This window comes from Artibeus jamaicensis, unplaced genomic scaffold (genome assembly GCF_021234435.1).
Source record: "Artibeus jamaicensis isolate MK-2021 breed Jamaican fruit bat unplaced genomic scaffold, CSHL_Jam_final contig_391, whole genome shotgun sequence".
NCBI lineage: Eukaryota > Metazoa > Chordata > Mammalia > Chiroptera > Phyllostomidae > Artibeus > Artibeus jamaicensis.
This window is the reverse complement of record NW_026521814.1, coordinates 31,145,404-31,168,639: the sequence shown is the minus strand read 5'-3', so window position 1 is coordinate 31,168,639 and position 23,236 is coordinate 31,145,404. Positions and strand designations below refer to the sequence as shown.

The window sequence follows — 23,236 nt, the reverse complement described above, 5'->3', positions numbered from 1 at the left end:
CAGGGGCATTGAATAGCTAATGGTCAGGGGATGCTTTTGGCTGGAACATCAACTGCGAAGGTGGGAAGGCTGTGGGATTCTGATACAGGGCTATAAAGGCCTCTTCTACTCTGGAGTTGAATGGAATCCCAGAAGCTCGAAGGGTAGTGATATTCTGGTTTCTCATTCCCTGCGGTTTTCACTGACTCCCAGAAGGCTCAAAGGAATCAGTAAGATCTTCCTGGAACTTACTGATCCTGTGAGTGTCTCAGAAACCGGAGCAGATTCCAGATCTGTATTGTGTGCCCAAAGGTGAGAAAGCTACAGAAAGCCTCTCAGCTACTAGAAGTGTGTCAGCCCCACTTGTTTCATTAGTTCTTTAGTGCACATTCTGTCTGGGGACTTGCATGTGGAGTTGGGGGCAGGATTCCTTCCTGGGCACTTTCCACTGTACAGGTCACCTTCAGGACTTCAACAGTAGTAGTAGAATCAAATTCACAGGGACTTCAGTTGTATCTCTAATATAAAGCCCCGGAAGCAGTGTGTTTCTAATGTCTGTTTAGTTAGAAAGCGTTTTGGCTTCATCAAGAATATTTTCTGGTGTGAATGTGAACATTGTTTTCATCATCAGAAGCAGCACTGCCTTTTCTTCTTCACTTTCAAAAGATTTCTGATCCATGGCCTGATATTGCAGAGATAAGATGGTGCTTCAGAGGTGTTGTCTTTGGACTTGATTTAGTTTAAGACAGACTTAACATGATGTTTTTCTCTCAGAGTGAGAAAAGCAGAACACAAAATCAGGCACTTCTGTTACATCTGCATTTCATTCCTTGTGTTTACTTCCAAATAATTTAAAAAGAAAAAGGGAAGAAGACAGAGAAAGAGGGAGGAAAAAATAAAGAAGGAAGGAAGGGAGGGAGGTTAGAAAGAAAGAAAAAGAAATAGAAATAATGAATACCCAAATTCAGTTTGTGATGTTCCTCTGACTCTTTTTTAAGCATTTGTGTTTCACCTGCTGTGACGTAAGGGGCTAAATATTATTCTGACATTATTTTTGTGGGAGTTGCAGCAGAAAAAAATTGAAAACTTTTTTTAAAATTTGGCAAAATCTGTGCAAACCATTACTGAAATTATGCATTGCTTTGGTCAGTGGAAATGCACCCTGTTGAGCATTTGATCTTCATCCACTGGTGATTGTGGGATGATGATTCTTTCTCCCCTTTGTTCTTCACAGTAAAGGACTTGGCTTTTATTGGTAGAGCTGTCAGGGACTGAAAAACATTGACAAAGATTAATTGCTTAACCAAACTTTAGAGAGACTCTTGAACCTTCTCCTAGGCCCATCTGTATACTTCCTTGTAAATTCCAATTTCAGTAAGAACCCTGCCAAGTCATTTTAACCAGAACCCCCCATAACCTTGGTATCTGATCATCTTTGATATGTCATCTTCCACTGTCCCCTAGGTGATGTCTGATTCCTCTGGCCTTTCTTCAGCAAAGAATCCTGTTAGGTTGGTTTAGCCAGGATCCCCCTTACGTTTGATACGTCCTCTTAAGTAATTTTCCATCCACTGACCCTAAGCCTACTCCTTGGCTGTAAAATTCCCATTTGCCCATGCTGTGTTTGGATTTGGGCCCAAACTCCCTTCACACTCTGCAATCCTATTATAGTGTCCCCTCTTGTAGTGGTCTGTTGCAGTGGTCCTGGTATAAGGACTGGCTTACCATCTTTGACACATGTTGCTAAATTTTTTCTCTTTAACAACATAGGAGGTATCTTCAGTCTAACAGGCAAAACTTTAAGACTGCCTGTTGATGGGCAGCATCTGGTTTTCAGAAATGTTTTCATTGGCTTTTATTGTGTTTTGAAAATGGAATTAGTTGCCAACACTTAAAAATTAGGAGCTAACATGTAAAAATCCAACTTTTATTTTCTTAAAAAAATCTGAAGAAATGACAATATGAGGAAGACAAAAAGTGGCTGGTGCAACTTAGGAGCTGCTCCCTTTGGACTGAGCAGGCTTTTCCTTGCTGTACTCAGGACCCTGCAGCAGGCTTCTTCAGCTGTTCTTACCTGAGTGTGTAGGCATTTGCGCCTGCAGTTCCTTCCCTGCATTTTACTAAGTGGTTAGTTCTTCACGGTGTTACCACATGTTTCCAAAGATATTTCTACAGTCACTGTTCTTAACTATATGAACTCAGAAGGATCTGGGAACTTGTAAGAAAAGGAAGAATTATTATGTACAATAGAATCTTAAAGGAATATGGATTGACATTATTCTGCTTTGTATTACACCAGTCCATGTAGGCTTCATGGAACTCTGATATTTGTGCTTAATTGTGTGCATGATTATGACTAGATCTGTGAATGGAGTGTTTTTTTAATTGATGGTATCATTTAGCTATATCTCAAGAAAGTAACTTACTCAAATGTAATTAAATCATTGAAAAAGGAAAATGTCAAAATTTTGGAAAATTAATTTTTGGCTGAAGAATGCATGCTATGAGAGAATGGTCTGTGCTTTTTAAGTAGAAAAAGAAACAGATAAAACTTTTGCTTAAGTACCTGAAACATAATTTAATATTTGAATTTGTCTTTACTTTGGCTGAATTAAAAAGCAGATTAACAAATAAAAGTGAATAAAATGTCTATTCGGGGCCAAATGTTTCTGCTTATAAAGTATAACTTGACTCTAGAAGCCGTCTGCTGTCTCCGCCTCTTTTCTCAGTAAGGAAATTATACTAGTAATTTTGGTTTTGTGAAAACGGTGTCAGCTTGCCTTATTTGAAGGCTCTTAACTATTTGCTTGGTTTGATTTTAAGATTGTGTAACTAAAAGTTTAATTAACACAGTGATTGAAAAATATTTGCCTTTAGAGGATAACATTCAAATAATTTGTTCACCTTGAACCTCATGAAGGAAAGGTGAATATACATTGAAGGATTAAGTTAAAAATTGAACACTTGAAGTTTGATGTAAACTTTTGATTTATGGGGTTCATGGGAAAGTGAGGTAACATTCAGTTTTTTTAAAGCAGAAAAAAATACTGTATATGTCTGAATGTAATGTGAACCCAAGATTATCTATTTTCTGAGGTTTTGAATATATAAAAGATATAAAGGATATCTATATTTTAGACATGTAGATAAAATGGTCAAATATTTACTTACATTTTTATGTATTACCTCTCCGTGTGCATTTTAAAATCACATATTACATAAAATATTAATTTGGAAATACTGCTTTTCCCCACCCTTACAGTTCATTAACTAATTACTCAAAAGTCTTCACATATGATCTGTGACTAGTTTCTTCAGCCAAAGTAAAGAGAAACTCATCACTGTTTGTCTCATCTCACCCAGTTTTCTAGCAAACATCACTGCCTCAGTTTTTTGGAGACTCAGCACTTTTTTGATTCAAATATGGTTCTGTCACTGTAAACCACATGCCAAGCTACAGGCACCATAATAATGGTACAAAAATAGAGGGACATTTAAAAAAACTTTTTCTATAGGTGAATACTTTTGATCTCCAGCATTTAACTACCCAAAAGAGTCTCTTTAAAAAAGTTATCTTGCTTGAACAACAGTTAAAATAAAGTTTAAAAAAAAGAAGCAGCTTGTTCAAAACAAAAAAAAAAGTTATCTTAATAGGCTTTGCATAATCATATCCAGCATTTGCAATTTTAAGAAATAATTATTGAATCTGTTTGGAATTTTTGTTTAAAAAACAGATTTTGTAGATTACATCTACAAGCATTCAAAAGTAGTAATGATGGAGGGTTTTTAGCTTATTGTATTTTCTCCAAATAAACCTTTGTTTTACATAACAAAGTAATACAGAGATGTAGATAAGGATTTGACTATGAGGTGACTCACTGTTTGTTGAGAAATATCCTTGGGGGAAGAAAAAAATCTGCCTCATGTTTGAACACATACGATACTGTCTTTTTCTTCTCCCTTTCAAGGTTATCCCTTAAATTTTTACTTAAGTGCAATAGAATGTAAAATGTAGATAACTTGGAAAGGGGAAGCATCATATTGAGGAGCAGGTCAAAGTGATGGTATTAATTTTGTGAGCTTTACTATCCTACTGTATATTATAATCATTAAAATATTAACTTATTAAGGAAATATTCCTATGGCAAAGGTAGCAAGTGAGTAGGTAAAAAAGATACACTGTGTTAGGCATTGTCTCTTACTGTTTCTGTGTTGTATAATGGTAGTTGTATGGATTTTCATTAGGAGGTTGTAGTTAATCTGGCAGGAGATATTGTCCTTATCATTTCCTGATGACCATGAACTTTACCATTGATCACAAACTAAAGAAGATGATAACAGCTGTTGCATTTATAACAAAAAGTGATGGAGATGATAGAGCTTGGAAATATAAGAGAACATAGAATTTATTATGGTTAGTGGTTTGTGTCTTGGCTATTCACTAAAATGCCTACTTTTAAGAATATAAGAAAATTCAAATGGCAAATATTATTACTTCCATATCACCTATAAAATCTATTAGTCCAATATTTTGCAAGAAAGTATAACTTACTTTTACTTTGGGGCTTCCAGTTTTGTATAAAAAAAGTCTATGTCATTAATTTGCCAAAAATGTGATAAAACAGTAGCACATAGATTAGCAATAAATTATACTAATGAATATAATGATAATTGTCACTTTTATCTCTTAACAGTGGAAAGAGTGGAACGAGAAAACCTTTCAGACTATTGTGTTCTGGGCCAGCGTCCAATGCATTTGCCAAATATGAATCAGCTGGCATCCTTGGGGAAAACCAACGAACAGTCTCCTCATAGCCAAATCCACCACAGTACACCAATCCGAAACCAAGTGCCCGCGTTACAGCCCATCATGAGCCCTGGTCTTCTTTCTCCCCAGCTTAGTCCACAGCTTGTCAGGCAACAAATAGCCATGGCCCATCTGATAAACCAACAGATTGCTGTTAGCCGGCTCCTGGCCCACCAGCATCCTCAAGCCATCAACCAGCAGTTCCTGAACCATCCACCCATTCCCAGAGCAGTTAAGCCAGAGCCAACCAACTCGTCTGTGGAAGTCTCTCCAGATATCTACCAGCAAGTCAGAGATGAGCTGAAGAGGGCCAGTGTATCCCAAGCTGTCTTTGCAAGAGTGGCATTCAACCGCACACAGGTACCATTAGCGTTGAATATGAACATTAATTGGTGGTTAACTTCATCCATGCTGTTGCAAAATGTAAAAGTTTCTTCTTCTTCTTCTTTCACTGCTGCATAGTATTCCATTGTGTAAATGTGGGCTTGGGGTCAGAAGAGGGAGAAAAAGTGGGAACAATTGTAACAGCAAAAACAATAAAAAAAACAAACAAAAAGAATAATGTTAGGGATGGAATTGTGACACATTTTTGTTTTATATTTTAAAAAGTTTTTATGAATCTCAGGGCACATATAATTAGATTAGTTAATAATACTTAGTTTATAAACTTTTACTGCCATTGATCCATGCATAGCTATAACTAATTAATCCATTTCAGCAACATAATGAACATGTCTGAACTCACCAACTCAGGACCCAAAATGTTACCAGTGTCTTGGGTCTGTGTGCTCCTCTCCTCCCTCATCTTTATCACCTGCTTGTTTCTAGAGATGTAACCCTGACCTTGAACTGTGTGATAATCATTATCTTGTTTTTTAAAAAGTAGTTTTAAAACTATTAATGCATGCCCAATCTATTATTACTTTGTTTTTGCACTTTATAAAGAGTATCATTATGTGTTGTAATTTCTGTAATATATAACACTTCAAAGTATACAAGTTAGATTTAAGATATTAATAAAGTTGTAATAATTTATTCATATTTTCAGTGTTTTAGGGGAATTATATGCCAATACAATATTAAATGATAGGAAGATAAACTATATGTATGTTTTATTTTATTGAGGGGTCACTTATACATAAGAGATTCTTTTCCATCACTGGTTCTTAGACTTAAGTGCACATCAGCAGCACCTGGAAGGCTGTGAAAACACAGTTTGCTGGGCCTCATCCCAGTTTCTGATTCAATAGGTCTGGGGCTTGGACCCAGAAATTTGCATTTCTAATAAAGTCCCAGGTGATGCTGATGTAACTGGTCTGGGGGCCATACTTTGAGAACCACTGATCTAGCCCTTATGAGAGTACAAAAAAGTAAAAGTGCTAATCTCAAGGAGTTAAGGACTTTGCAGTGAAACAAGAAATGAACCCAAGTAACTAAAATAAAGTGTGAAGTGTGGCGACCAATAGAGGAGAATGTCAGCAGTTGTTGCAGTGGGTGTCATGAGAAGCTGGGGGTAGGGAATACTACAGTAGAATGAATATGGTAAGTCTTTAAGAGGACAGTGGTTTTAAGTTGAGCCACCTACTAAGTGCAAGGCAGGAATTGAAGCTCTGTGCAAGTGAAAATAAAAAAGATCATGGTCCAGCACACATGTAAACAGTTGAATTGAGTGTGAGGTTGCTGGTGAGTTAGACCTTGAAGGATAAATAAAATTTAACAGACAGAGAATGTAGAAAGAAGGATATTTTAGATTAAAAGAATTCATGAAAAAAATCTTGAGTTAAAAATATGGGAATGGTGGATAGTTGATAGCAAAGCTTGGTAACTAGAACTTTGATCTGGAGGGAACAGATCAAAAAAGGTCTTTGGGCCATGCTAAGAACTTTGAACTTCAGTAGGCACTGGAAACCATTGAAGATTTAATACAGGACTATGCTATGGTCCAATAACCAGAACTAGATTTTAGGAAGATTTCTCTTCCCCTCATGATAGCAAGAGGGTGGGATATCATTTGCAAGGCTGCCATAAGTGTCCAGCTGAAATGAGTGGAAGTTTCGAACCAGGCTGACAGCAATGGAGCAGTCAAGCAGCATTGTGAAAGACCAGGTGGCTGAAAGTGCAGCCCCTTGGATAGGTGGAGAGGGAAGGAGGTAACGTAATGCTAAGGTGTGAGCCTGGTGATTGAGAATAATGCTTTAGTGGGAGAGTCAAGGAGGATATTGGTAGAGATGGTTGGGGTAAAGTTAAAGTGATTATTTTGGATTGGGCCATTTTGAATTTCAGGGGCAGGCAGATTTCTTAAAGTGAAAATGTGTAGCAGTCATTGAAAATAGGAGTTTGTTGCTAAGAAGAGTGAGTGGACAGGGATAGAGAAAGAGATTTGAAGTTTATTTACAGAGCCTGGGATTTAAAGAGTCAGGGAAATGAGGGGACAAAACTGTCACCACTACGCCCACTAGGCAGAGACTGAAGAAGTGCCGGGAGAGATGTGGCCAGGTGAAGATGGAAGGTTGGGAACCTGCTAGAGAGAGAGATAGAAGACGTGAGTAGGGTTTCCAGGAGGCTCGTTCATATGTGGAAACCTAAGAAGTCTGGGAGGGAGAAGCTTGAGCCCATGCCATGAAATTCGGTGATTGGTTGGGTAGAGATCTTTGCAAACTTGAAAGTTTAATTTCATTAGAGTGGTGAAAGCAGGAGCCAGAATTCACGACTTAAGGAGTGATTAACTGTTGAGGATACGGAAGCAGGGGCAAATTACTGTTTCCCAAATGTGGTGTTGAAAGGGAGGCCAGGAGTGGGTCGCAAGTTTGAATGGGATAGGAGTCAGTTTGAGATTGAAGGGTTTGTGAGGTAGAATGGGGCCTCGGCTGAAGCCAACAGCATGCACAAGTGATAGAACCAGCCGCGGTGGTTCGGTACCGGGCTTCAGCAGTGCAGGGACTCTGGGAGCGGCAGCAGTAGGATTGTTTGAGGTTTGGGGCTGACAGATTAAGTGTGGCAGGAGACCCAGAGAGGTGAAATTTCTTGCTCTCTTGACTCTTAGCAGATTTATACTTTCTATTATTGACAGAGTCTGTTTACATCATTTGAAACTGAGTTTGGAGGCTCACAGAGGTCTGCACGGTTCCAGACATCACTCCATCACTTCTCTCTTGTGAGTCGGTACTCAGGCAGCGTTTGGGTGTCCACAGTTACGTGGACTGGGATTAGGAAACACTCTGGTCCTTTTGAGCAAGTCTGTTGCATACGGTGACAAAATACAAAGTGGAAGGATGCGTCTTTTAGTCTGTATTTGCCATTCTGTGTGTGTGTTCTTTCATTTATCATTCATGTGTGTGAATGGGCATTTCATGGCTAGCCAACATTTTATTGCCTGGTTCCACTGCAGCTCCTTTGGCTAAGGACAAAATTGAAAGCATGGTTGCATTGCTTTGGACTGAAACCAAATCCAGTATACCTTTTGTCCAAATAGCGTGACGCGTAAGAGTAGACATACAGTGAGCCTAGACAAAAGACAGAGCGTGCTGGTGTGAGGGAATGCTCTGCCGAGGCCGAGACTCTGAAGGTCCGTCTTCTCCTGCACGTTCCTTTTTGTCTGTTTTTATGGATTAATGATTTTTCTTTGGCATTGCCATCTTTCAAGTGCCAAGTTATAAAAAGTCTAATTGAAACATGGAACACATTTTATTTTTTTCCTCCTGCCATTAAATTTGTAAGATGGCTACACCCAGAAAGAAACATTCACTTTCAATCAACATGAGCTGGAGCTCATGGGCCAGCCTTGAGGATATCAAATGGAAACTGCATAGGAATGTATGAGTATTTCCTTTTAAAATTCTGCTTTTAATTTGGGAAAGCTTTTCATCCCTCTGGGATCATAACCTGTTGTGTATAAAGCCCAACCTAATCAAGGTAGATGGTATTGACAGAATGACATAGTTTGAACTTGAGCTGGAGGTCAGCAGGCAGATTGTTTTCGCTGTGTATACTGTAGTCACTAACAGTGAGGGTGGGCAGCTGGGTTTCACCAGCAGCCCTGTTAAATGGAAAATACAGTGTGCCGTGCCCTCTGAAACCAACCATGGGCTTTCTAAATGTCAGGCCTTTTTGAGTGGAATTGGACATTTGTGGGTGATATAATAATTTGCCAACTATAATAAGCAAATAAAAATTAACTTTTATAGATAATAATGTAGATGAATTGTTAATCTTTGCACAAAAAAGAATCTCAACATTTTTTTTCTGTCAAAGCATGCAGAATAAGAACTGTTATTTTAAATGGAAACCTGAAGCCAATACCAGTCTCATACTCAGCGGCTTTACTGACATGTAGCATATCCTCAGCCCACTGAATGTTTTCCAGAGGTAGTTCATGATGTCCATTACTCATTTACTATCAAATGCAATGAAAGCAGTTTTTTGCCCTACAGTTTGTATTCCTGGATTTATTCCTAACAAAGAACAAATCTAGCAGCTTGTGTATTTGTATGTAGAACAAAATCACATGCATAGTATTCATAAATGATGCTAGAATTATAAAAAAAACTACAAAAACATATCAGTATAGTTTTTCATGTTTAAGACTCCTAGATAAAGAACTCAAATTCATAGCAGCATTTGAAAATGTTAGTTGTCCAAAGAGAAATTATTAATTACTTTGTATATTGGATCCATTGCCACTCTCTAGGTTATCTGATGATATAAAATAACATAATTAAGCAGTAAAGCTATATTTCTGAGAGGCAACTCTCAATACATTTACATAGTACGCAAAATGTTTTTCATAACTGTCCAAGGCAGCCAACCTTTTACCAATCTTGTTTTAGTATTTATTATTTTTTATATTTCTCTACTGGTGTATTAGTACAAACATATCCTTCCAAACTAAGACTATAAAATTACATCACATGTTCTGGGCAAGGGAAACAGCACACACGAGGCCATGTAATGCCAGGGTAGCGAATCTGCAGCACAGGCATGAGACTATGTCCCGGATGCGGACGGAGCAGAGTGTCACATCTGCTTGCATCATCAGGAGGGTAGAAGCCTATTTTTGTCATTATGACCTTATATATAGAATGTATTGTTAAAGCAAAAAATATTACTTTCTTCTTTACAGTCCTTTGAAAGGTTAATCCTACTTTTCATGTCTCTGAAGACAGTTAGGACAAGTGGGGACCAATGAGGATGGTAAGGTAACAGTGACGAGACTTTCTGACCGGGTCATTGCTATTCAGGCAGTCCTCTGATGCATGTCCAAGCATTCTGTCACCTGTGGTCACAGAGTGACGTGGGGTGGTCAGTGCACCAGAGGAGGCTGAGACAGCATGATGGCTTCTGTTTGATGCTCTGCTACTCTCACCTGTCACCCCACCCCCTGCTTTTACTTCTAAAACCTGACATTAGCTAGTTGGTTCTTTATTTAAAGGATTCTCCTCAGGCTACTGGATTTTACTTTGCTCATATTGGGGAAGAGCTGGAAATGCTAAACCAATGTCTCATAGGTGAGTGAGGACGAAAGCCCAGCTCCCTTCCTCCTGAAGCAGGGACAGCTCTGAAGTGTGGCTCCCACTCCAGACCTCTCTGCAGGATCAGGCTGAGGCTGGCACCTCGTGTGGGTTTCTTCTCCTCTCTGTCCTGCTTCTCCTTGTCCCTCACCAGTTTCCCCCAGAAACATTTCCATAATAAGTCACCTGCACCGGAATCCTGGTCTCCGTATGTGCTTTTTACCGCAGGTTGTGGATCAGTGTCGTTGCCAGCCTGGCTGGCGTCTGGTTATGCCGTGGGAGTAGTTCTCCCAAGGGAGCCTACCTTCAGTTCAGTGCCTAGTACCTTCAGAAATCTAAAGCACGATGTTGTTGTGGAAATGGTATAGCCGCTTTTACTGTACTGCCTTCCTTTGAAAAATATTTTTAAATTGAGTCCCCTGAATTTAGTGGGCTGATGTTGATGTCAGATTTACTTCTGTTGGGGTGGGGGGAAGAGAAACAGAGAGAGAGAAATAGACATTGGTTTTGTGTTCCTATGAGGTCTTCCAGCCTGGACTGAAATGGAAACTGCACCGACAGAGTCTCCGCGTCTAGCTCTGCTCCTTGGCCCGGCCCCAGCCCCAGTGCCCTGTCAGGGATGCAGATGGTATTTGCAGGACTAGTAACTCTGAGAAGTAATAGGACCGGCACTCTGTCAGGTGTTATTTATTTTTTCACATTTATTTTCCCTTGCTTATATTCTGAATGTATTTTAGTGTAGGCATCCTTTCACTTATTGGGCTGATGGTCGTGGAATAAGTTGCTTAGCTCTTAACCGTGTTTATGTCTTTTCATTTTGACAGTTGGATTATGAATCCTAATTGTACATGTTCTTTTGTTCCTCATCACTTTATGGATTTAAAACATTAATCAGAAGCTTAAGGTGGTATTTTTTTAAAACTTAATATTTCTAAGGAATGGTTGTGGTACGTCCACTGACCCATAGGTAAGCATGATTGATAAAATATGTACAGTGAATCTTCCTTTGTAGATAAACTGTTCTCTAACTTATTTAAAAATCCAGTGACCTACATATTTGTATGTCCAGAAATTCCTCCATTTACTAACCTTGTTTCTCCTCTGAGACCTTCCATCTGAGCAAATCTGTTAAATGAGGTAGAGGAGGCTTTGATCCACACTGGGCTAAATCCATTGGAACTGCCACATGTGAATGGGAGCATTAGACTGCGTGGAAAGGGCAATTAGCTGTGGACCTCATCCCTGTCTGTACCACTGCCCCCTTACCTTGACAGTGGAGTTCAGGACACATCCTTCTACAAAGAATCGACAACAAGAAGTTTGTATCATTTGAAAACAATACTTTTGCCGTATCTCAGAAAGTTCAGGCTCATTTTGTGTCTCAGGGTCTCCTGAGCCAGTTCTTAGAAACATGTTTTCGGTAGAAGCATGGATGTGTTTTGTAGAATGTGCTATTCTTCCCTAACAGTAGGCCTCTTGTTTGGCGTCTTACTCCTTCTTCAGGTCCATGAAAAGGTCACAGACTTACTCAGTTCTCAACCTTTTGTCAAAGGCATAGCTTGAGAAAGCTGTTTACCCTGGTCTTATCTGATGCAGAAGAGGATTGAAAAAAATCATTTGGGAACTCATTTGGTTGACCCGTCCTTATTTGACTACTTTTTATTTTTTACGAGACTTTGCCAAAAATCTGCTGTTTACTCATCAAGGCCACATCATTTGAAGAAACTTAAGGCCAGGGTTATAAATACAATTTATGAAGTCACTCAGCAACTGGAGAATGTTTCAACAGATTGGAAAATTAGATTGAATGATGTATCAGGAAAGTTGGCAGTAAGGTCAATGGCTAGAAACATAAATGTCTTTGTGTGAAATGACAAGTATTCTACTTTTATGCCTTATTGGCACCATGTTTAGAGTATATTCACATTCATATTATTAAAGTTAAAAATGTCTAAGGACGTGCTAAACATTATATTTTGAAGTAGCACAGTTAGGAAAAGATGTGTAGCAACAAAATGAAAATTTTAGCAATCAAAATATTTGGAAGTCTGAGCTTCAGCGAATTACCAGTCAGTTTTTTATGGGAGAAACTTTCTCTCTCTCTCTCTCTGTCTCTCTCTCTCTCTCTAAGTGTTGTGTTTGATTTATACATACTGTTAGCCAAAGATAAGCATGATTTAATTACAATACAGTTTATAGTTGTAGAAAATTTGACCTCCAAAGATGTGTTCAGAATTCTTTCTCAGCCAACCTCTGGTCTCAGTCATCATTATTTCTCAGTATCCAATGGAGATACAGCCCTCAGCAAGCCATATGAGAATAAAACACAATGTAAATGCAGGGGTCTTGACTCCATGGTCCAGTGAGCTGGTTATAGAATGACAAGGAAACCTGTGAGAAAAAGGAAGTCCAGCCTCTGAAAGATGGGCTATAAATATGAAATGCTGCAGATCAGGCATGAACATGTTATTGGCTTTGGAAGCAAATAATATACCCTCTTTTGCTTTCAACATTAAATTAATAAAGTAGGAAAAGATGGCCCTGCTTGCTTCATAAAATAGGCAGTCTTTCATTTCAGAATCACTGGCTTGACTTCATAGATTTAAAGATTATAATAATATTAATATCTTCCAGAATAGCAGCGTCTCAAAGTTATTAGATGGCTTAAGGATGGCCTTCTAGATAGCTGTCTCACTTTAGTCCCTCCTGTGCATGTAAAGACTCCCATTAATTGGCACTTTTTAGGCAATTTCAGCCAGAAAGCTTGGGGGAGATGCTGGCTTTGTGTGTGCTCTGGGGAAAGAAGGTTGAGTCAAAGCTATCAAACATATGTGACTCTGTCCTTAGTCCTCACCCACTTGAAATAGAAACATTTCTATACAGGAAAATTTGAAGACTCTCCCCAACCCCTCACAAAATTCGTACCATAGAATGAGAGGAAACAAACATGACCGCTCACTCTTCTGTATACTCCTTTCATTGCTGACCAGTGTGCGAAGTTCTTAAAATTAGCTAGGAGCTTAGTTCTAGAAAATGTAGGTTTCACCATGTTAACCAAGAAAGACTGCCTTTGGTGATGGTTTTATAAACTTCTGTCACTGTTCTCCAACAAGGAGCAATCAACTCACTCCACACAGAGAGGGCGTCTCTGTCCTCAGCGAGGACCCTCTTTAGCCTCTGGTGATGCGTCTCAGTGGAGACCTGCACTTTTACTGTGAAGGCTCCTGTTTTATCATGTAACTAGTCTCCCCCAACTCAGGGTGGTGTTTATAACTCAAGTAGAATTTTTGTAGAAGAAATACCAAGAAATGCTAGCTTCAGATCCCACTATTTATATACTTTTCACCCTTGCTTATTTAAAGTAATAAAAAAAACACACGAGTGTTCTTTTCATGGCCATTGATTGAAATGGTGATCATTTGGCCTGGAGTTTAAGTGCATGTTTGTTCAAATAAAGTAAATTAAATTTAAAGGCCAGAAATGCTGTGAGAAAAATATAACTGTATCAATTTGAAGTCAATTGGAACTTAATGGTTGTTTAAATTTTATCTACAAGATTTGTGCCTAAATTTATCATTGTAGACGAGAGCATTTACTTTCAAACTTCTCTGACTGCAAGTCTCCATAAGAAATACTTTTTATCTCGCGAACTGGTGCACACAGTCACTCACGTGCACGTATATGTGTATGGCATGTCTGTCCTGAACTTTATCTCATGTTTACCTAAATCTTAAAGATTTTATTTATTTATTTTTAGAGAGCAGGAAAGGGAGGGAGAAAGAGAGGAAGAGAAACATCAACATGTGGTTATGTCCCACTGGGGACCTGGCCCCCAACCCAGGCATGTGCCTGACTGGGAGTGGAACGACAACTGTTCGGTTTGCAGGCTGGCACTCAACCCATTGAGCCATACCAGCCAGCACCCTGTATCTTTATTTTTATATTTCTAAAGCAAAGCCTTCGTGAAAGGAAAAAGGACATGAAACACTATCTGTGCCATGTATGAAGCACTTTGGTAATTTCTAATCTAATTGCATTTCATTACAAATAAGTTATGTGCTAATTTTATCATCCACTAATAATTATAATCTATGTTTAAACAATGATGCAGATTAAAGCTTATTTTAAATGATGCAAAGTTACTTAGGGAGAAAGTTGTTTTACTTTTCTCCCTAAGTATGACATGGGTAAGCCTAAGTATAAAACGAATATCTTAGTTCAGTGCTATCCTGAATATGTTCATTTCACTTTATATACCTTATTAAATTTTCCTTTACATTCTTCTTTATCCCAAATAATTTTAATTATCCTACTTCCTAAGATTTATTCTTTATATTTTTTCTTCTGTATTCAGGGATACACTTAGCAAAATATAAATGGAGGGCCCTGAATATAAGAAGTGTACTTTGATGTTAGTTCTGTATTTGTCCATTATTTAACAAATATTTATTAAGCATTCAGAAACTGTGCTAGGCACTATAATGATAGCTAATGTTTATTGGACATTTAACATTTATTGGGTATGGTTTTAAGTTTTCTAGGGAACTCTATAAGGGAAGTACATTATTAATTTTACATGTGAGGAAACTGTGCCATGGAAAGATTACTAAATCCTGTCCAATTGAAGCCCAGCTTTGAACCCAGCAATTCTGACTTTAGAACTCACATGCATAACCACTTTATTCTCAATCATTTCTGCTGGGAGCAGAATATGAAACACACAATCCCTCTTTCAAGGAGTTAAATGCAAGGAGTAAACAGACTTTTGAAACAATAATCCCACTGTGGTATAATAAGTATCCTGATCTGTCACATAACTTGTGAGAACAGATGCTTTTGACCCTGGAGGTGATTGAAGTTAATGCAGAAATATTTTATAACTATTTCAGGACAGAGTTAATAGATTGCTTTAATTCTTACATCTGAATTCATTTGATATATTTGAGCTATAAATATTCAATAAATGTATGTTTTTGGTTTGTTTTTATTTTTGGAAAGAACTATTTTTGTCAATGATTTGACAAAATAGTCAAAACTAGTAAATTGGGGGGCAGTCTGCCAAGACTTGTTTCGGAGAATACTCGTGGAATAAATAACCAAGGACCTAGAACTCTGTGAATGCAGTGGTCATGCTACCAGGAAACTTGAGGTGTTGGTAGAAACTGTAGATGTGCCCAGAGCCAGGAACACAGCTGATAAAATGTTTGCAGGGGCACCTGTTCAGTTCTGTACTTGCTTTTGTTCTTTGGTGCTAATGTGCTTGGAAAATTTTGACTTAGGTTGTGCATAGACCCTAAGTACCTAAGACTTTCTAAAGATGACAAAAGGAGGAATAAGGTGGAAAAGGAGATGGGACTGCTTATCTAATTGCATCTGTTATTGCAGCGATTAGGTAGGTAAAGATTAGTAATGTAGCCTGTCTGTTCTAGGCCAAGTTTCTCCATTGCATGTGTTCAAGTGTGGCTTGTACTGGGGATTGAAGTTTAAAAAGTGTGGACTGTTTTGGTGATACCCACTCAGCTTGCATTGCATGCTTTCTGTGTTCTGGTGTGTCATGTGGCACAAGTGAAGTTTTATTGTGTACCCTTGGGAGATAGCTGTCTGCGAGGGAAATGTTTCATTTAATAAATTGCAGATTTGGAGTACATGAAATACTTGTTCTAACCCAGAGGTTGCATTGCCCAAAATTTTAGTTCCCATTACCTTACTGGTTTCAGTATGTTGAATGAAAGGATCTTGAGTATATGGAGTCAGTCTATCAGGGCCTGCTGCTGATTGGTCAGCAAAGACGGGACTCCCAATTCTCAAAAAAAACCCCACCAAAAACCAAACAAACAAAACAGTGTCTTCTTATGCCCAATATTCCTGTACATTCCCCAACTAATCACTAAATACAAAATGTATAAGATTCTGCTCCCAAGGAGTTTACTATTTGATGGGAAGAAGAGGTTTAATAGTAGCACAACAAATAAGATGAAAGTGTCATAAATGTAAGGTAAAACTGGTGCCATTCTTTCAAAGGAGGGAAGAAGTATTGTGAACTGTAGTATATATACATGTACACACAGTACATAGTCTTTATTGCATTATCTACTACTTCTCTGCAGCAACATTTATCTGCAAACATTATTCTTGTATATGCATTTATATTTGCAGAGGACATTAATTCCCTTTAGATGCTCAATTCTGTCCACCCCCATCTTACAAAAATGCAACATGCATAGGCTGTCTTTCCTAATAAAGAAATATTATAATAAAAGAGAGGTTTTATTAAACTAATGCAATAACAACATTTTCTGTGAGGATTTAACACATCATTTTTAATAATAAAAATCAAATTGTCATTGTTGTGCCCTATATACCTTTTATTCAAATCAGACTAAATATTCTGGCTTCACGGCTAAGCAGTGCTCTGCGGGGAGGTGGACAAGGGGGGGGGCGGTGAGTCTTTTTACCATGACAGAAATGAATTTCAGCAGTCAAGTTTGTAGTGGGGTTGTAGATTATGAATATGGGGCCCAGGGAAACTTGTTTATATTTGTGAGCAGAGGTGAAAAATGCCCCTTAGGAGCATCTAGAAGGAAACGAGATTGGAGGTTAGGAGAAAACTGATTCTGTTAGGTCAGCTTGCAGAATGTAGGATGTCTATACTTTCTGTAGCCATGCAGCTGATTTCTCAGCTTCAATGAACTGTGTGTGAACAACTGAAATTTAAGGACTCACTGTGTATGATGAGGCCAGAAGTTTGGTGTTACCTGGTCTTGTTAGGAGGAGACCGTTTTTTGGCTCTCATGTCAGCTGGAACCAGAAATTTAGGATTGTGTGGAAATTAAGGCTAACTAATAAGTAGGCAGAAGGGGTGGTGAAATGTGATGAGTGCCCGTGGAGGGCCTTTTTTTTTTTTTTTTTTACTTCAAGGGCAGTGTGTGGTAGGTCCTGCTTTGAGGCAGCACGCACTTGGCCCAGGTGAGTGCCAAGACCCTTTCCACCTTTGACCCTCCGTAACTTTAATCTGTGAATTGGGGGTCTCTGTGCCTTTTAACCTTGTTGATTGGTTATGACATCATTTGTTAGAAGCAATCTACAATTATAAACTAAAATAGTATATTTTCAGACCAATCACTACTTAGTAAATATTTCAACTCAAACATTCTTAAAGAGATATAACTTTGATTTCTGAAGAGGACTATCATTAAATAGCTTATACATTTTGTTCATATACCCAACAATTAATAATTAAAATATGAGTCAGTAAGGCTTATTTTCTCTGAAGTACCCGGTCTAAATGTTTCTAAAGAAACGCCAAGCATCCGGCTTTACTGTTAGCATAGCAGTCACACACACTATCTTTGGGATTTATATGCCCTTCTAACATCTCCCTTTATTTAGATTGGAACCTAACACTTTCAAACTAGTTGCTTTATATGATAAATGAGTATTTGGGGGGCTTGAGTTACTTTAAAGGTATATGTTATAATAAATATGTGAACACCACAAGTTACCCTTTATACCTCTGACTTTACTACCACAAACAGAAATGTAGTTTACAGAAATGAAAACAGTCTCTGGCTAGTTTGAGGGTTTTTTTCCCCAAAGAAAAGCACTGGGGTTTGGCTGGGCCAGTTTCCTCAGTACACACCTGGTGTATATCACTTTAAAAAATAAATTATGCCTCATTAAATTACAATTAAATGGAATCATGATCATTTGTTTTTCTGGAAGGAAGATGTTTTGCATATTGAAAGCCTAATTTGTTGCAGGTGACAAAAAGGCTGAACAGATTATCTAATATCACTTCATTTTGGGGGTAATGTTTGCTAGTTAGTTTGTGTATACTCCAGTAGTTCAGAATTATATTCATATGAACTGTATTATTTTCACTTCAAAATGTCTCCTACCCCTGTGTCAGTTTTTGTACTTTTTAAAGAAAGCTTTTAGTGAAACAGAAAGTTCTCTTGGTATTCTGGATTAGTCACACTCTTTCTTTTTCTTCAAGTATTCTAATACTGTCCAGTCCCCCACTCACCCACCCCCTGGTCTCACCATTATCGCTATAACCATGCACTATGTGTATTTCAAATCCCAGCCAAGTTCACTTCTACTTCTTCTGAGACGTTTTCCCTGAGTCCTGTGGTTGGCAATGCTCTTACCGGCACTGGAGCTGAGATGGCAGTGGTCCTGTGGCGGAATTTACGACACGGGTCATCTTGAACATTGTGCTTCTATAAACCATCACATAGTAAACTGCTTGGCAGCAGAATCTGCATCTTAATTAATCTTTTCATTCTTTTCTGAGCTATGTGTCAAGTCATAAATAAGAAATGAATTAATTGACTGATCTGTCATTCTTTGGTAATAGGTATATTGAATTTGAGGGCTCTAATCAATGGGAGACATAGCCCAATCCTAGAGAATTACTAAAAGGTGTGAGAGCTGGGAAGAACGGGTATCTGTTAAAATTTAGTTGCAGTGACCTTGACTGCTGCTTCTGTTGCCCTGGAGTATCCCGGGGAGTTCTGAGGGGCTCCAGCTCAGTGTTTCTAAAACCTGGCCCAGGTTTGGATTCTCTTATTACAGTCTTGAAGGATTAGGGCCTCATCAAAGGTAGTTTCTTACCTGTCCCAGATAACACCTTAAGGGTTAGTGAAGAAACTTAGAGGTAAATCTTTATGTCTTTTTTAAAATTGATTTTGAGAAACAGAGGAAGGGGGAGACAGACAGACAGACAGACAGACACATTTATTTGTTGTTCCACTCATTTACTAATATATATTCATTGGTTGATTCTTGGATGTGCCTTGACCGGAAATAGAACCTGCAACCTTGGCATATCAGGAAGAACCTTCAACCAACTGAATTACCTGGCCAGGGCGGAAGTAAATTTTATAGAGCCATTCATGGTAATGTTTCCCAAACGTTTCTTCATGTTAGTATGTATGTTGCACACTAACAATTTGGGCCAAACTATGTGAATTGTTGAAGAAATATGAAAATCATAATCATTTACATAAGCAAGCTCATCAACAAAAATTGCAAATTCAGAAACTGTAAGGTCATTTAATTTGTTACATATAAATATTATTTTAAATACTAGAAATAATAAGTACATCATTTTTTATTTCAAATGTTAGCCTATTTTGTCTGTGAAGATTACCTATAATAGCAACCAAGCTAGATGGCATTATATTAGCTCTTGTTTTGCATTTTGAATTATTTTGCTTTTGTTAAATTTTCTGCCAACTTCATATAGTATTTGCTGGTGCAGGAAATAATATGAAACTCACAAAATCCTCCATTAAAAGTCTTTGAAGATCTCCATTATCAACAGGGGTGTGGGAAGGGGAGTGGGGGGAAAGGTACAGAAAATAAGTAGCATGAATGGTAGGTAGAAAATAGACTGGGGGAGGTTAAGAATAGTGTAGGAAAAGTAGAAACCAAAGAACTCATATGGACCCATGGATATGAACTAAAGTGGTGGGGGAGTGTGGGTGGGAGGGGGGTGTGGGGCAGAGGGGAATAAAGGAGGGAAATGGGACAACTGTAATAGCATAATCAATAAAATATATTAAACACTTAAAAAATAAAGTAGCTTACTATATACCAAAAAAAAACCCCTAAAGAAACAAAAAACCAAGTCTATGGAGAAAACCAAGCTGAGAGGTTTTTTTTCCTCCCAATTCCCTTGGTTTTTCAGCAACTTGTAACCCCAGAGCTATTTGTGCATAATGTCTTTCTACCCTGTGCAGGTGTTCGTCCTACTCCATTTTAGTCAACATGTTTCCTGGTCTTATATAACCTCAGCCTCACACCAAGGAGGGAATCGTTTTAATCTCTCCCTTGAGAAGGCTCTGTTGCCTACCATGAGGAAAATACTTAATGACCACTTTACTCAATACTCGCAATATGTTTTAATATGATTACTGATATGAAAGTTTAATAAGCAATATCCTGGTTAATTTATTAATTTCCCTCAATTTTCACATTTTCAATATTCATGACCCTTCTATTCACAGAAGTACATCTTTTTGTTGTTGTCAGTGCCCAGGTGGCGTGCCACATTTTCTGTATCTCAGGCTGCATAACGGGCATGTCCAAGTGACATCTCCTGCCTGGCTGGTTGATAATTAAAATGCCAGACAGTATAGTGGCAAGGGCTTTCAAAATGTGTATGTGTAATAAATTATTAATTTATGTTCTATTCAAGACAATCTCACTACGATAAACATTTACTTATCTTGATAATCAGATGGGGCAGTTTGTGGTGTATATACGTTATGCCATAGATTTTCTTCTCATTTTTCTCCCCTATGATGATTTTCAACTAACTAAATAAACTCCCTTAGCATGTATGAGCCTGCAGAATTTGGACTGTATTTTTTAAAATCCCAGTTTAAATAATTAAAAGCTTATAAATAACCAAAATAAAAAAGGATCAACAAAACAACTAAAACTCTTTCTCTGCCTACCCGTTAGCCACTTGTTATTGAAAACGTCTGAGGTAAAAAGAATCTGCTTTGGGACCATGGCTACACAGATGAGACCTTAAGTAAATAATTTAGGACAGTGTTCTCATTCTCTGGGGCAATGTATGGTGGTGGCACAGGCCACCTTGTTGGCTGGAGACTTTATCTTCAACTAGGCAAATGAAACAGAGGCCACATTATATTCCACCAACCCTTTAAAATACAAATATTGTGTCTCATTCACTTCAGAAATGTTACTGATGAGCAACCACTTACAAGAATGCTTGGTCTTAAATTGTTTTTAAGAGAGGGATTCACTTCCCTAAGATGTGGTCCAACATGTAAAAAATGCAGAGGAAGTCCACAATTATGATGTGGGAAAAAAGAAAGTAAACCAAGCAAAACTAAGAAGCAAAAATGCTTTATGCTTCAGAGTGATTTTTTAAAATATTTTATTTATTTATTTTTAGAGAGAGGAAGGGAGGGAAAGAAACATCAGTGTATGGTTGCCTCTCACACACACCCTACCGGGGACCTGGCCCACAACCCAGGCTTGTGCCCAGACTGGAAATTGAACTGGCAACCCTTTGGTTTGCAGGCCTGTACTCAATCCACTGAGCCACACCAGCCAGGGCCAGAATGATTTTTTTTTTAATTAATGAAGAATGAACAAACAGTTTTGAATCTAGTTTATTAGAATACTATTTTTTGTTATTTCACAATTTTGTGTGCAAATTCTTAGCCATACTGTACTCTACACATGTAAAAATAATTTCATAGAAGTTTACAAACTTCACTTTTGAGATATTTTAAGTATAATCATAACTAGCATAAAGAATACATCTGTATCTATGCAGACCCTAAAGCTGCCCCATGTTTGGTAATCTGAAATATGTTAAAATGCTAAAATTACTTATGAGAGCAGAACAGGAGGAGGAGGGGAAGACCAACTTGTGCTTTATGTTCAGAGTTCATCATTAATGAATGATCAGAGAATATCAATCTTAGGGTCTTGTTAGTATTGGAGATTAGTATTGATTTTAAATTCACTTCCTTGTTGGATATTTTCATCTTAGAAACAAATTTATTATTAATATTTCAGGTTTCTTAGTACAAGTGGAAGTAGAATTACTTAAGGCAGAACTGACTTAATTTTAGAAAGAGAATCAGTGCTTAGGTTGTATAACATTTTCTGGAAGACATTGTCACCTGTTGCTTTTAAAAGCATAACAAGAAATCTGGATTTTTCTTAGAGTCATTTTACCAGTAGGGGACTTCTACATAGACATCCTACCATGCTCTTTCCTTGAGTGTGCATGCACACAGACACGCACTGGTTCACATTTCTCTCGCTTCATCGTCTGGTCTGTTTTATTCTCATTCATAAAGGCATCTCTAATCATAGTAACATGACACCCAAGTTGCAGAACTGTGTGATGGCATATTGCTTTGAAGGTTCCTTATAGTAAAATTGCCTTCCTGATATTTTGAACAGTGATTACCTTCTTAGGGTACTGATAACTGTGGAATGCATGTTTCTGTGACATTTGCTTCACTATTTTAGAATGTATGGCTTTATTTTCAAAGATTGCCTAAGGTATCCTGAAGATTTCTGGCAAATCAGGAGATGGTATATTCCTCTTACATCAGATGCCTTTTATAGTTAAGCCATCTATTACAAATCTGATAGTGTTTCCTTTGAATGAATTGCCCCCCTCAGTGGAAATGTCCTTGGCATCTGTCTACTTTTCATGATTTGGGGGGTCGCCCCATCTGTTTTAAAATACAGAGGTTAAAATCTCACCTTTTCAAATCAGGGATGATCCTAGGCCCTGATCTCATAATTTCCTGAAAATGGATATTAGCTGGGAGTGTAAAGAGATGCCTCTGTGTGATAACCTAGCCAGTGTGCAGAGTGGAAATGGGTCTGCCTTTGCCTGAAGTACTACCTACAGTGTTCCAACTTCGGTCTCTGGCCCTTTTCTTAGGGCTATACTAGTTTCCTCTGCTCTTGTCAACTTGTTCCTTTGTGTGTGTGTGTGAGTGAATTCTGTCATCAGAGCACATAAAAACACTAATTTCCTCTTTAAAGTTTTCTGTTTGGTTAAGCCACACACTAAGAAAGTTCCTGAGCCTACATGGCATTCTCCACTGTGTGCTCTGGTCCCTCACCGGATATGACTACATTTCCATTCCTTTCACGGGATTAGAGCTTCCCCCTCCAGGACGTCTCATAAAAATGTTTGGGTGCCCTCTGGTCCATTAGCAGGGGTACCTACTATGTGGATTTAGAAGCTATCAGAGGGTTAACACAGGTTATAGCCATTTACTTTGTGTCTTTTTAAAAAAATTTCTTTAACAAACATCTCTATTGAAAACAGTGGCCGGTCACATAGAAATTCAGCCAAACTTTTTTTTTTAAGTCGATGTAAATCTCCCATGCTGTTTAAATGTCGGAACTAAATTTACCACACTTGGCA

General features: G+C 38.1%; 1 protein-coding gene across 1 annotated transcript in view; it reads left to right on the top strand.

The window, feature by feature from the left end:
* SATB2 (SATB homeobox 2) overlaps window positions 1-23,236 on the top strand; it is a 175,445-nt gene that overhangs the window by 97,193 nt on the left and 55,016 nt on the right. Inside the window, exon 7 of the mRNA XM_037167591.2 lies at window positions 4,674-5,146. Within this exon, the coding sequence (XP_037023486.1) occupies window positions 4,674-5,146 (473 nt within the window). The remainder of the gene's footprint in view (window positions 1-4,673; window positions 5,147-23,236) is intronic.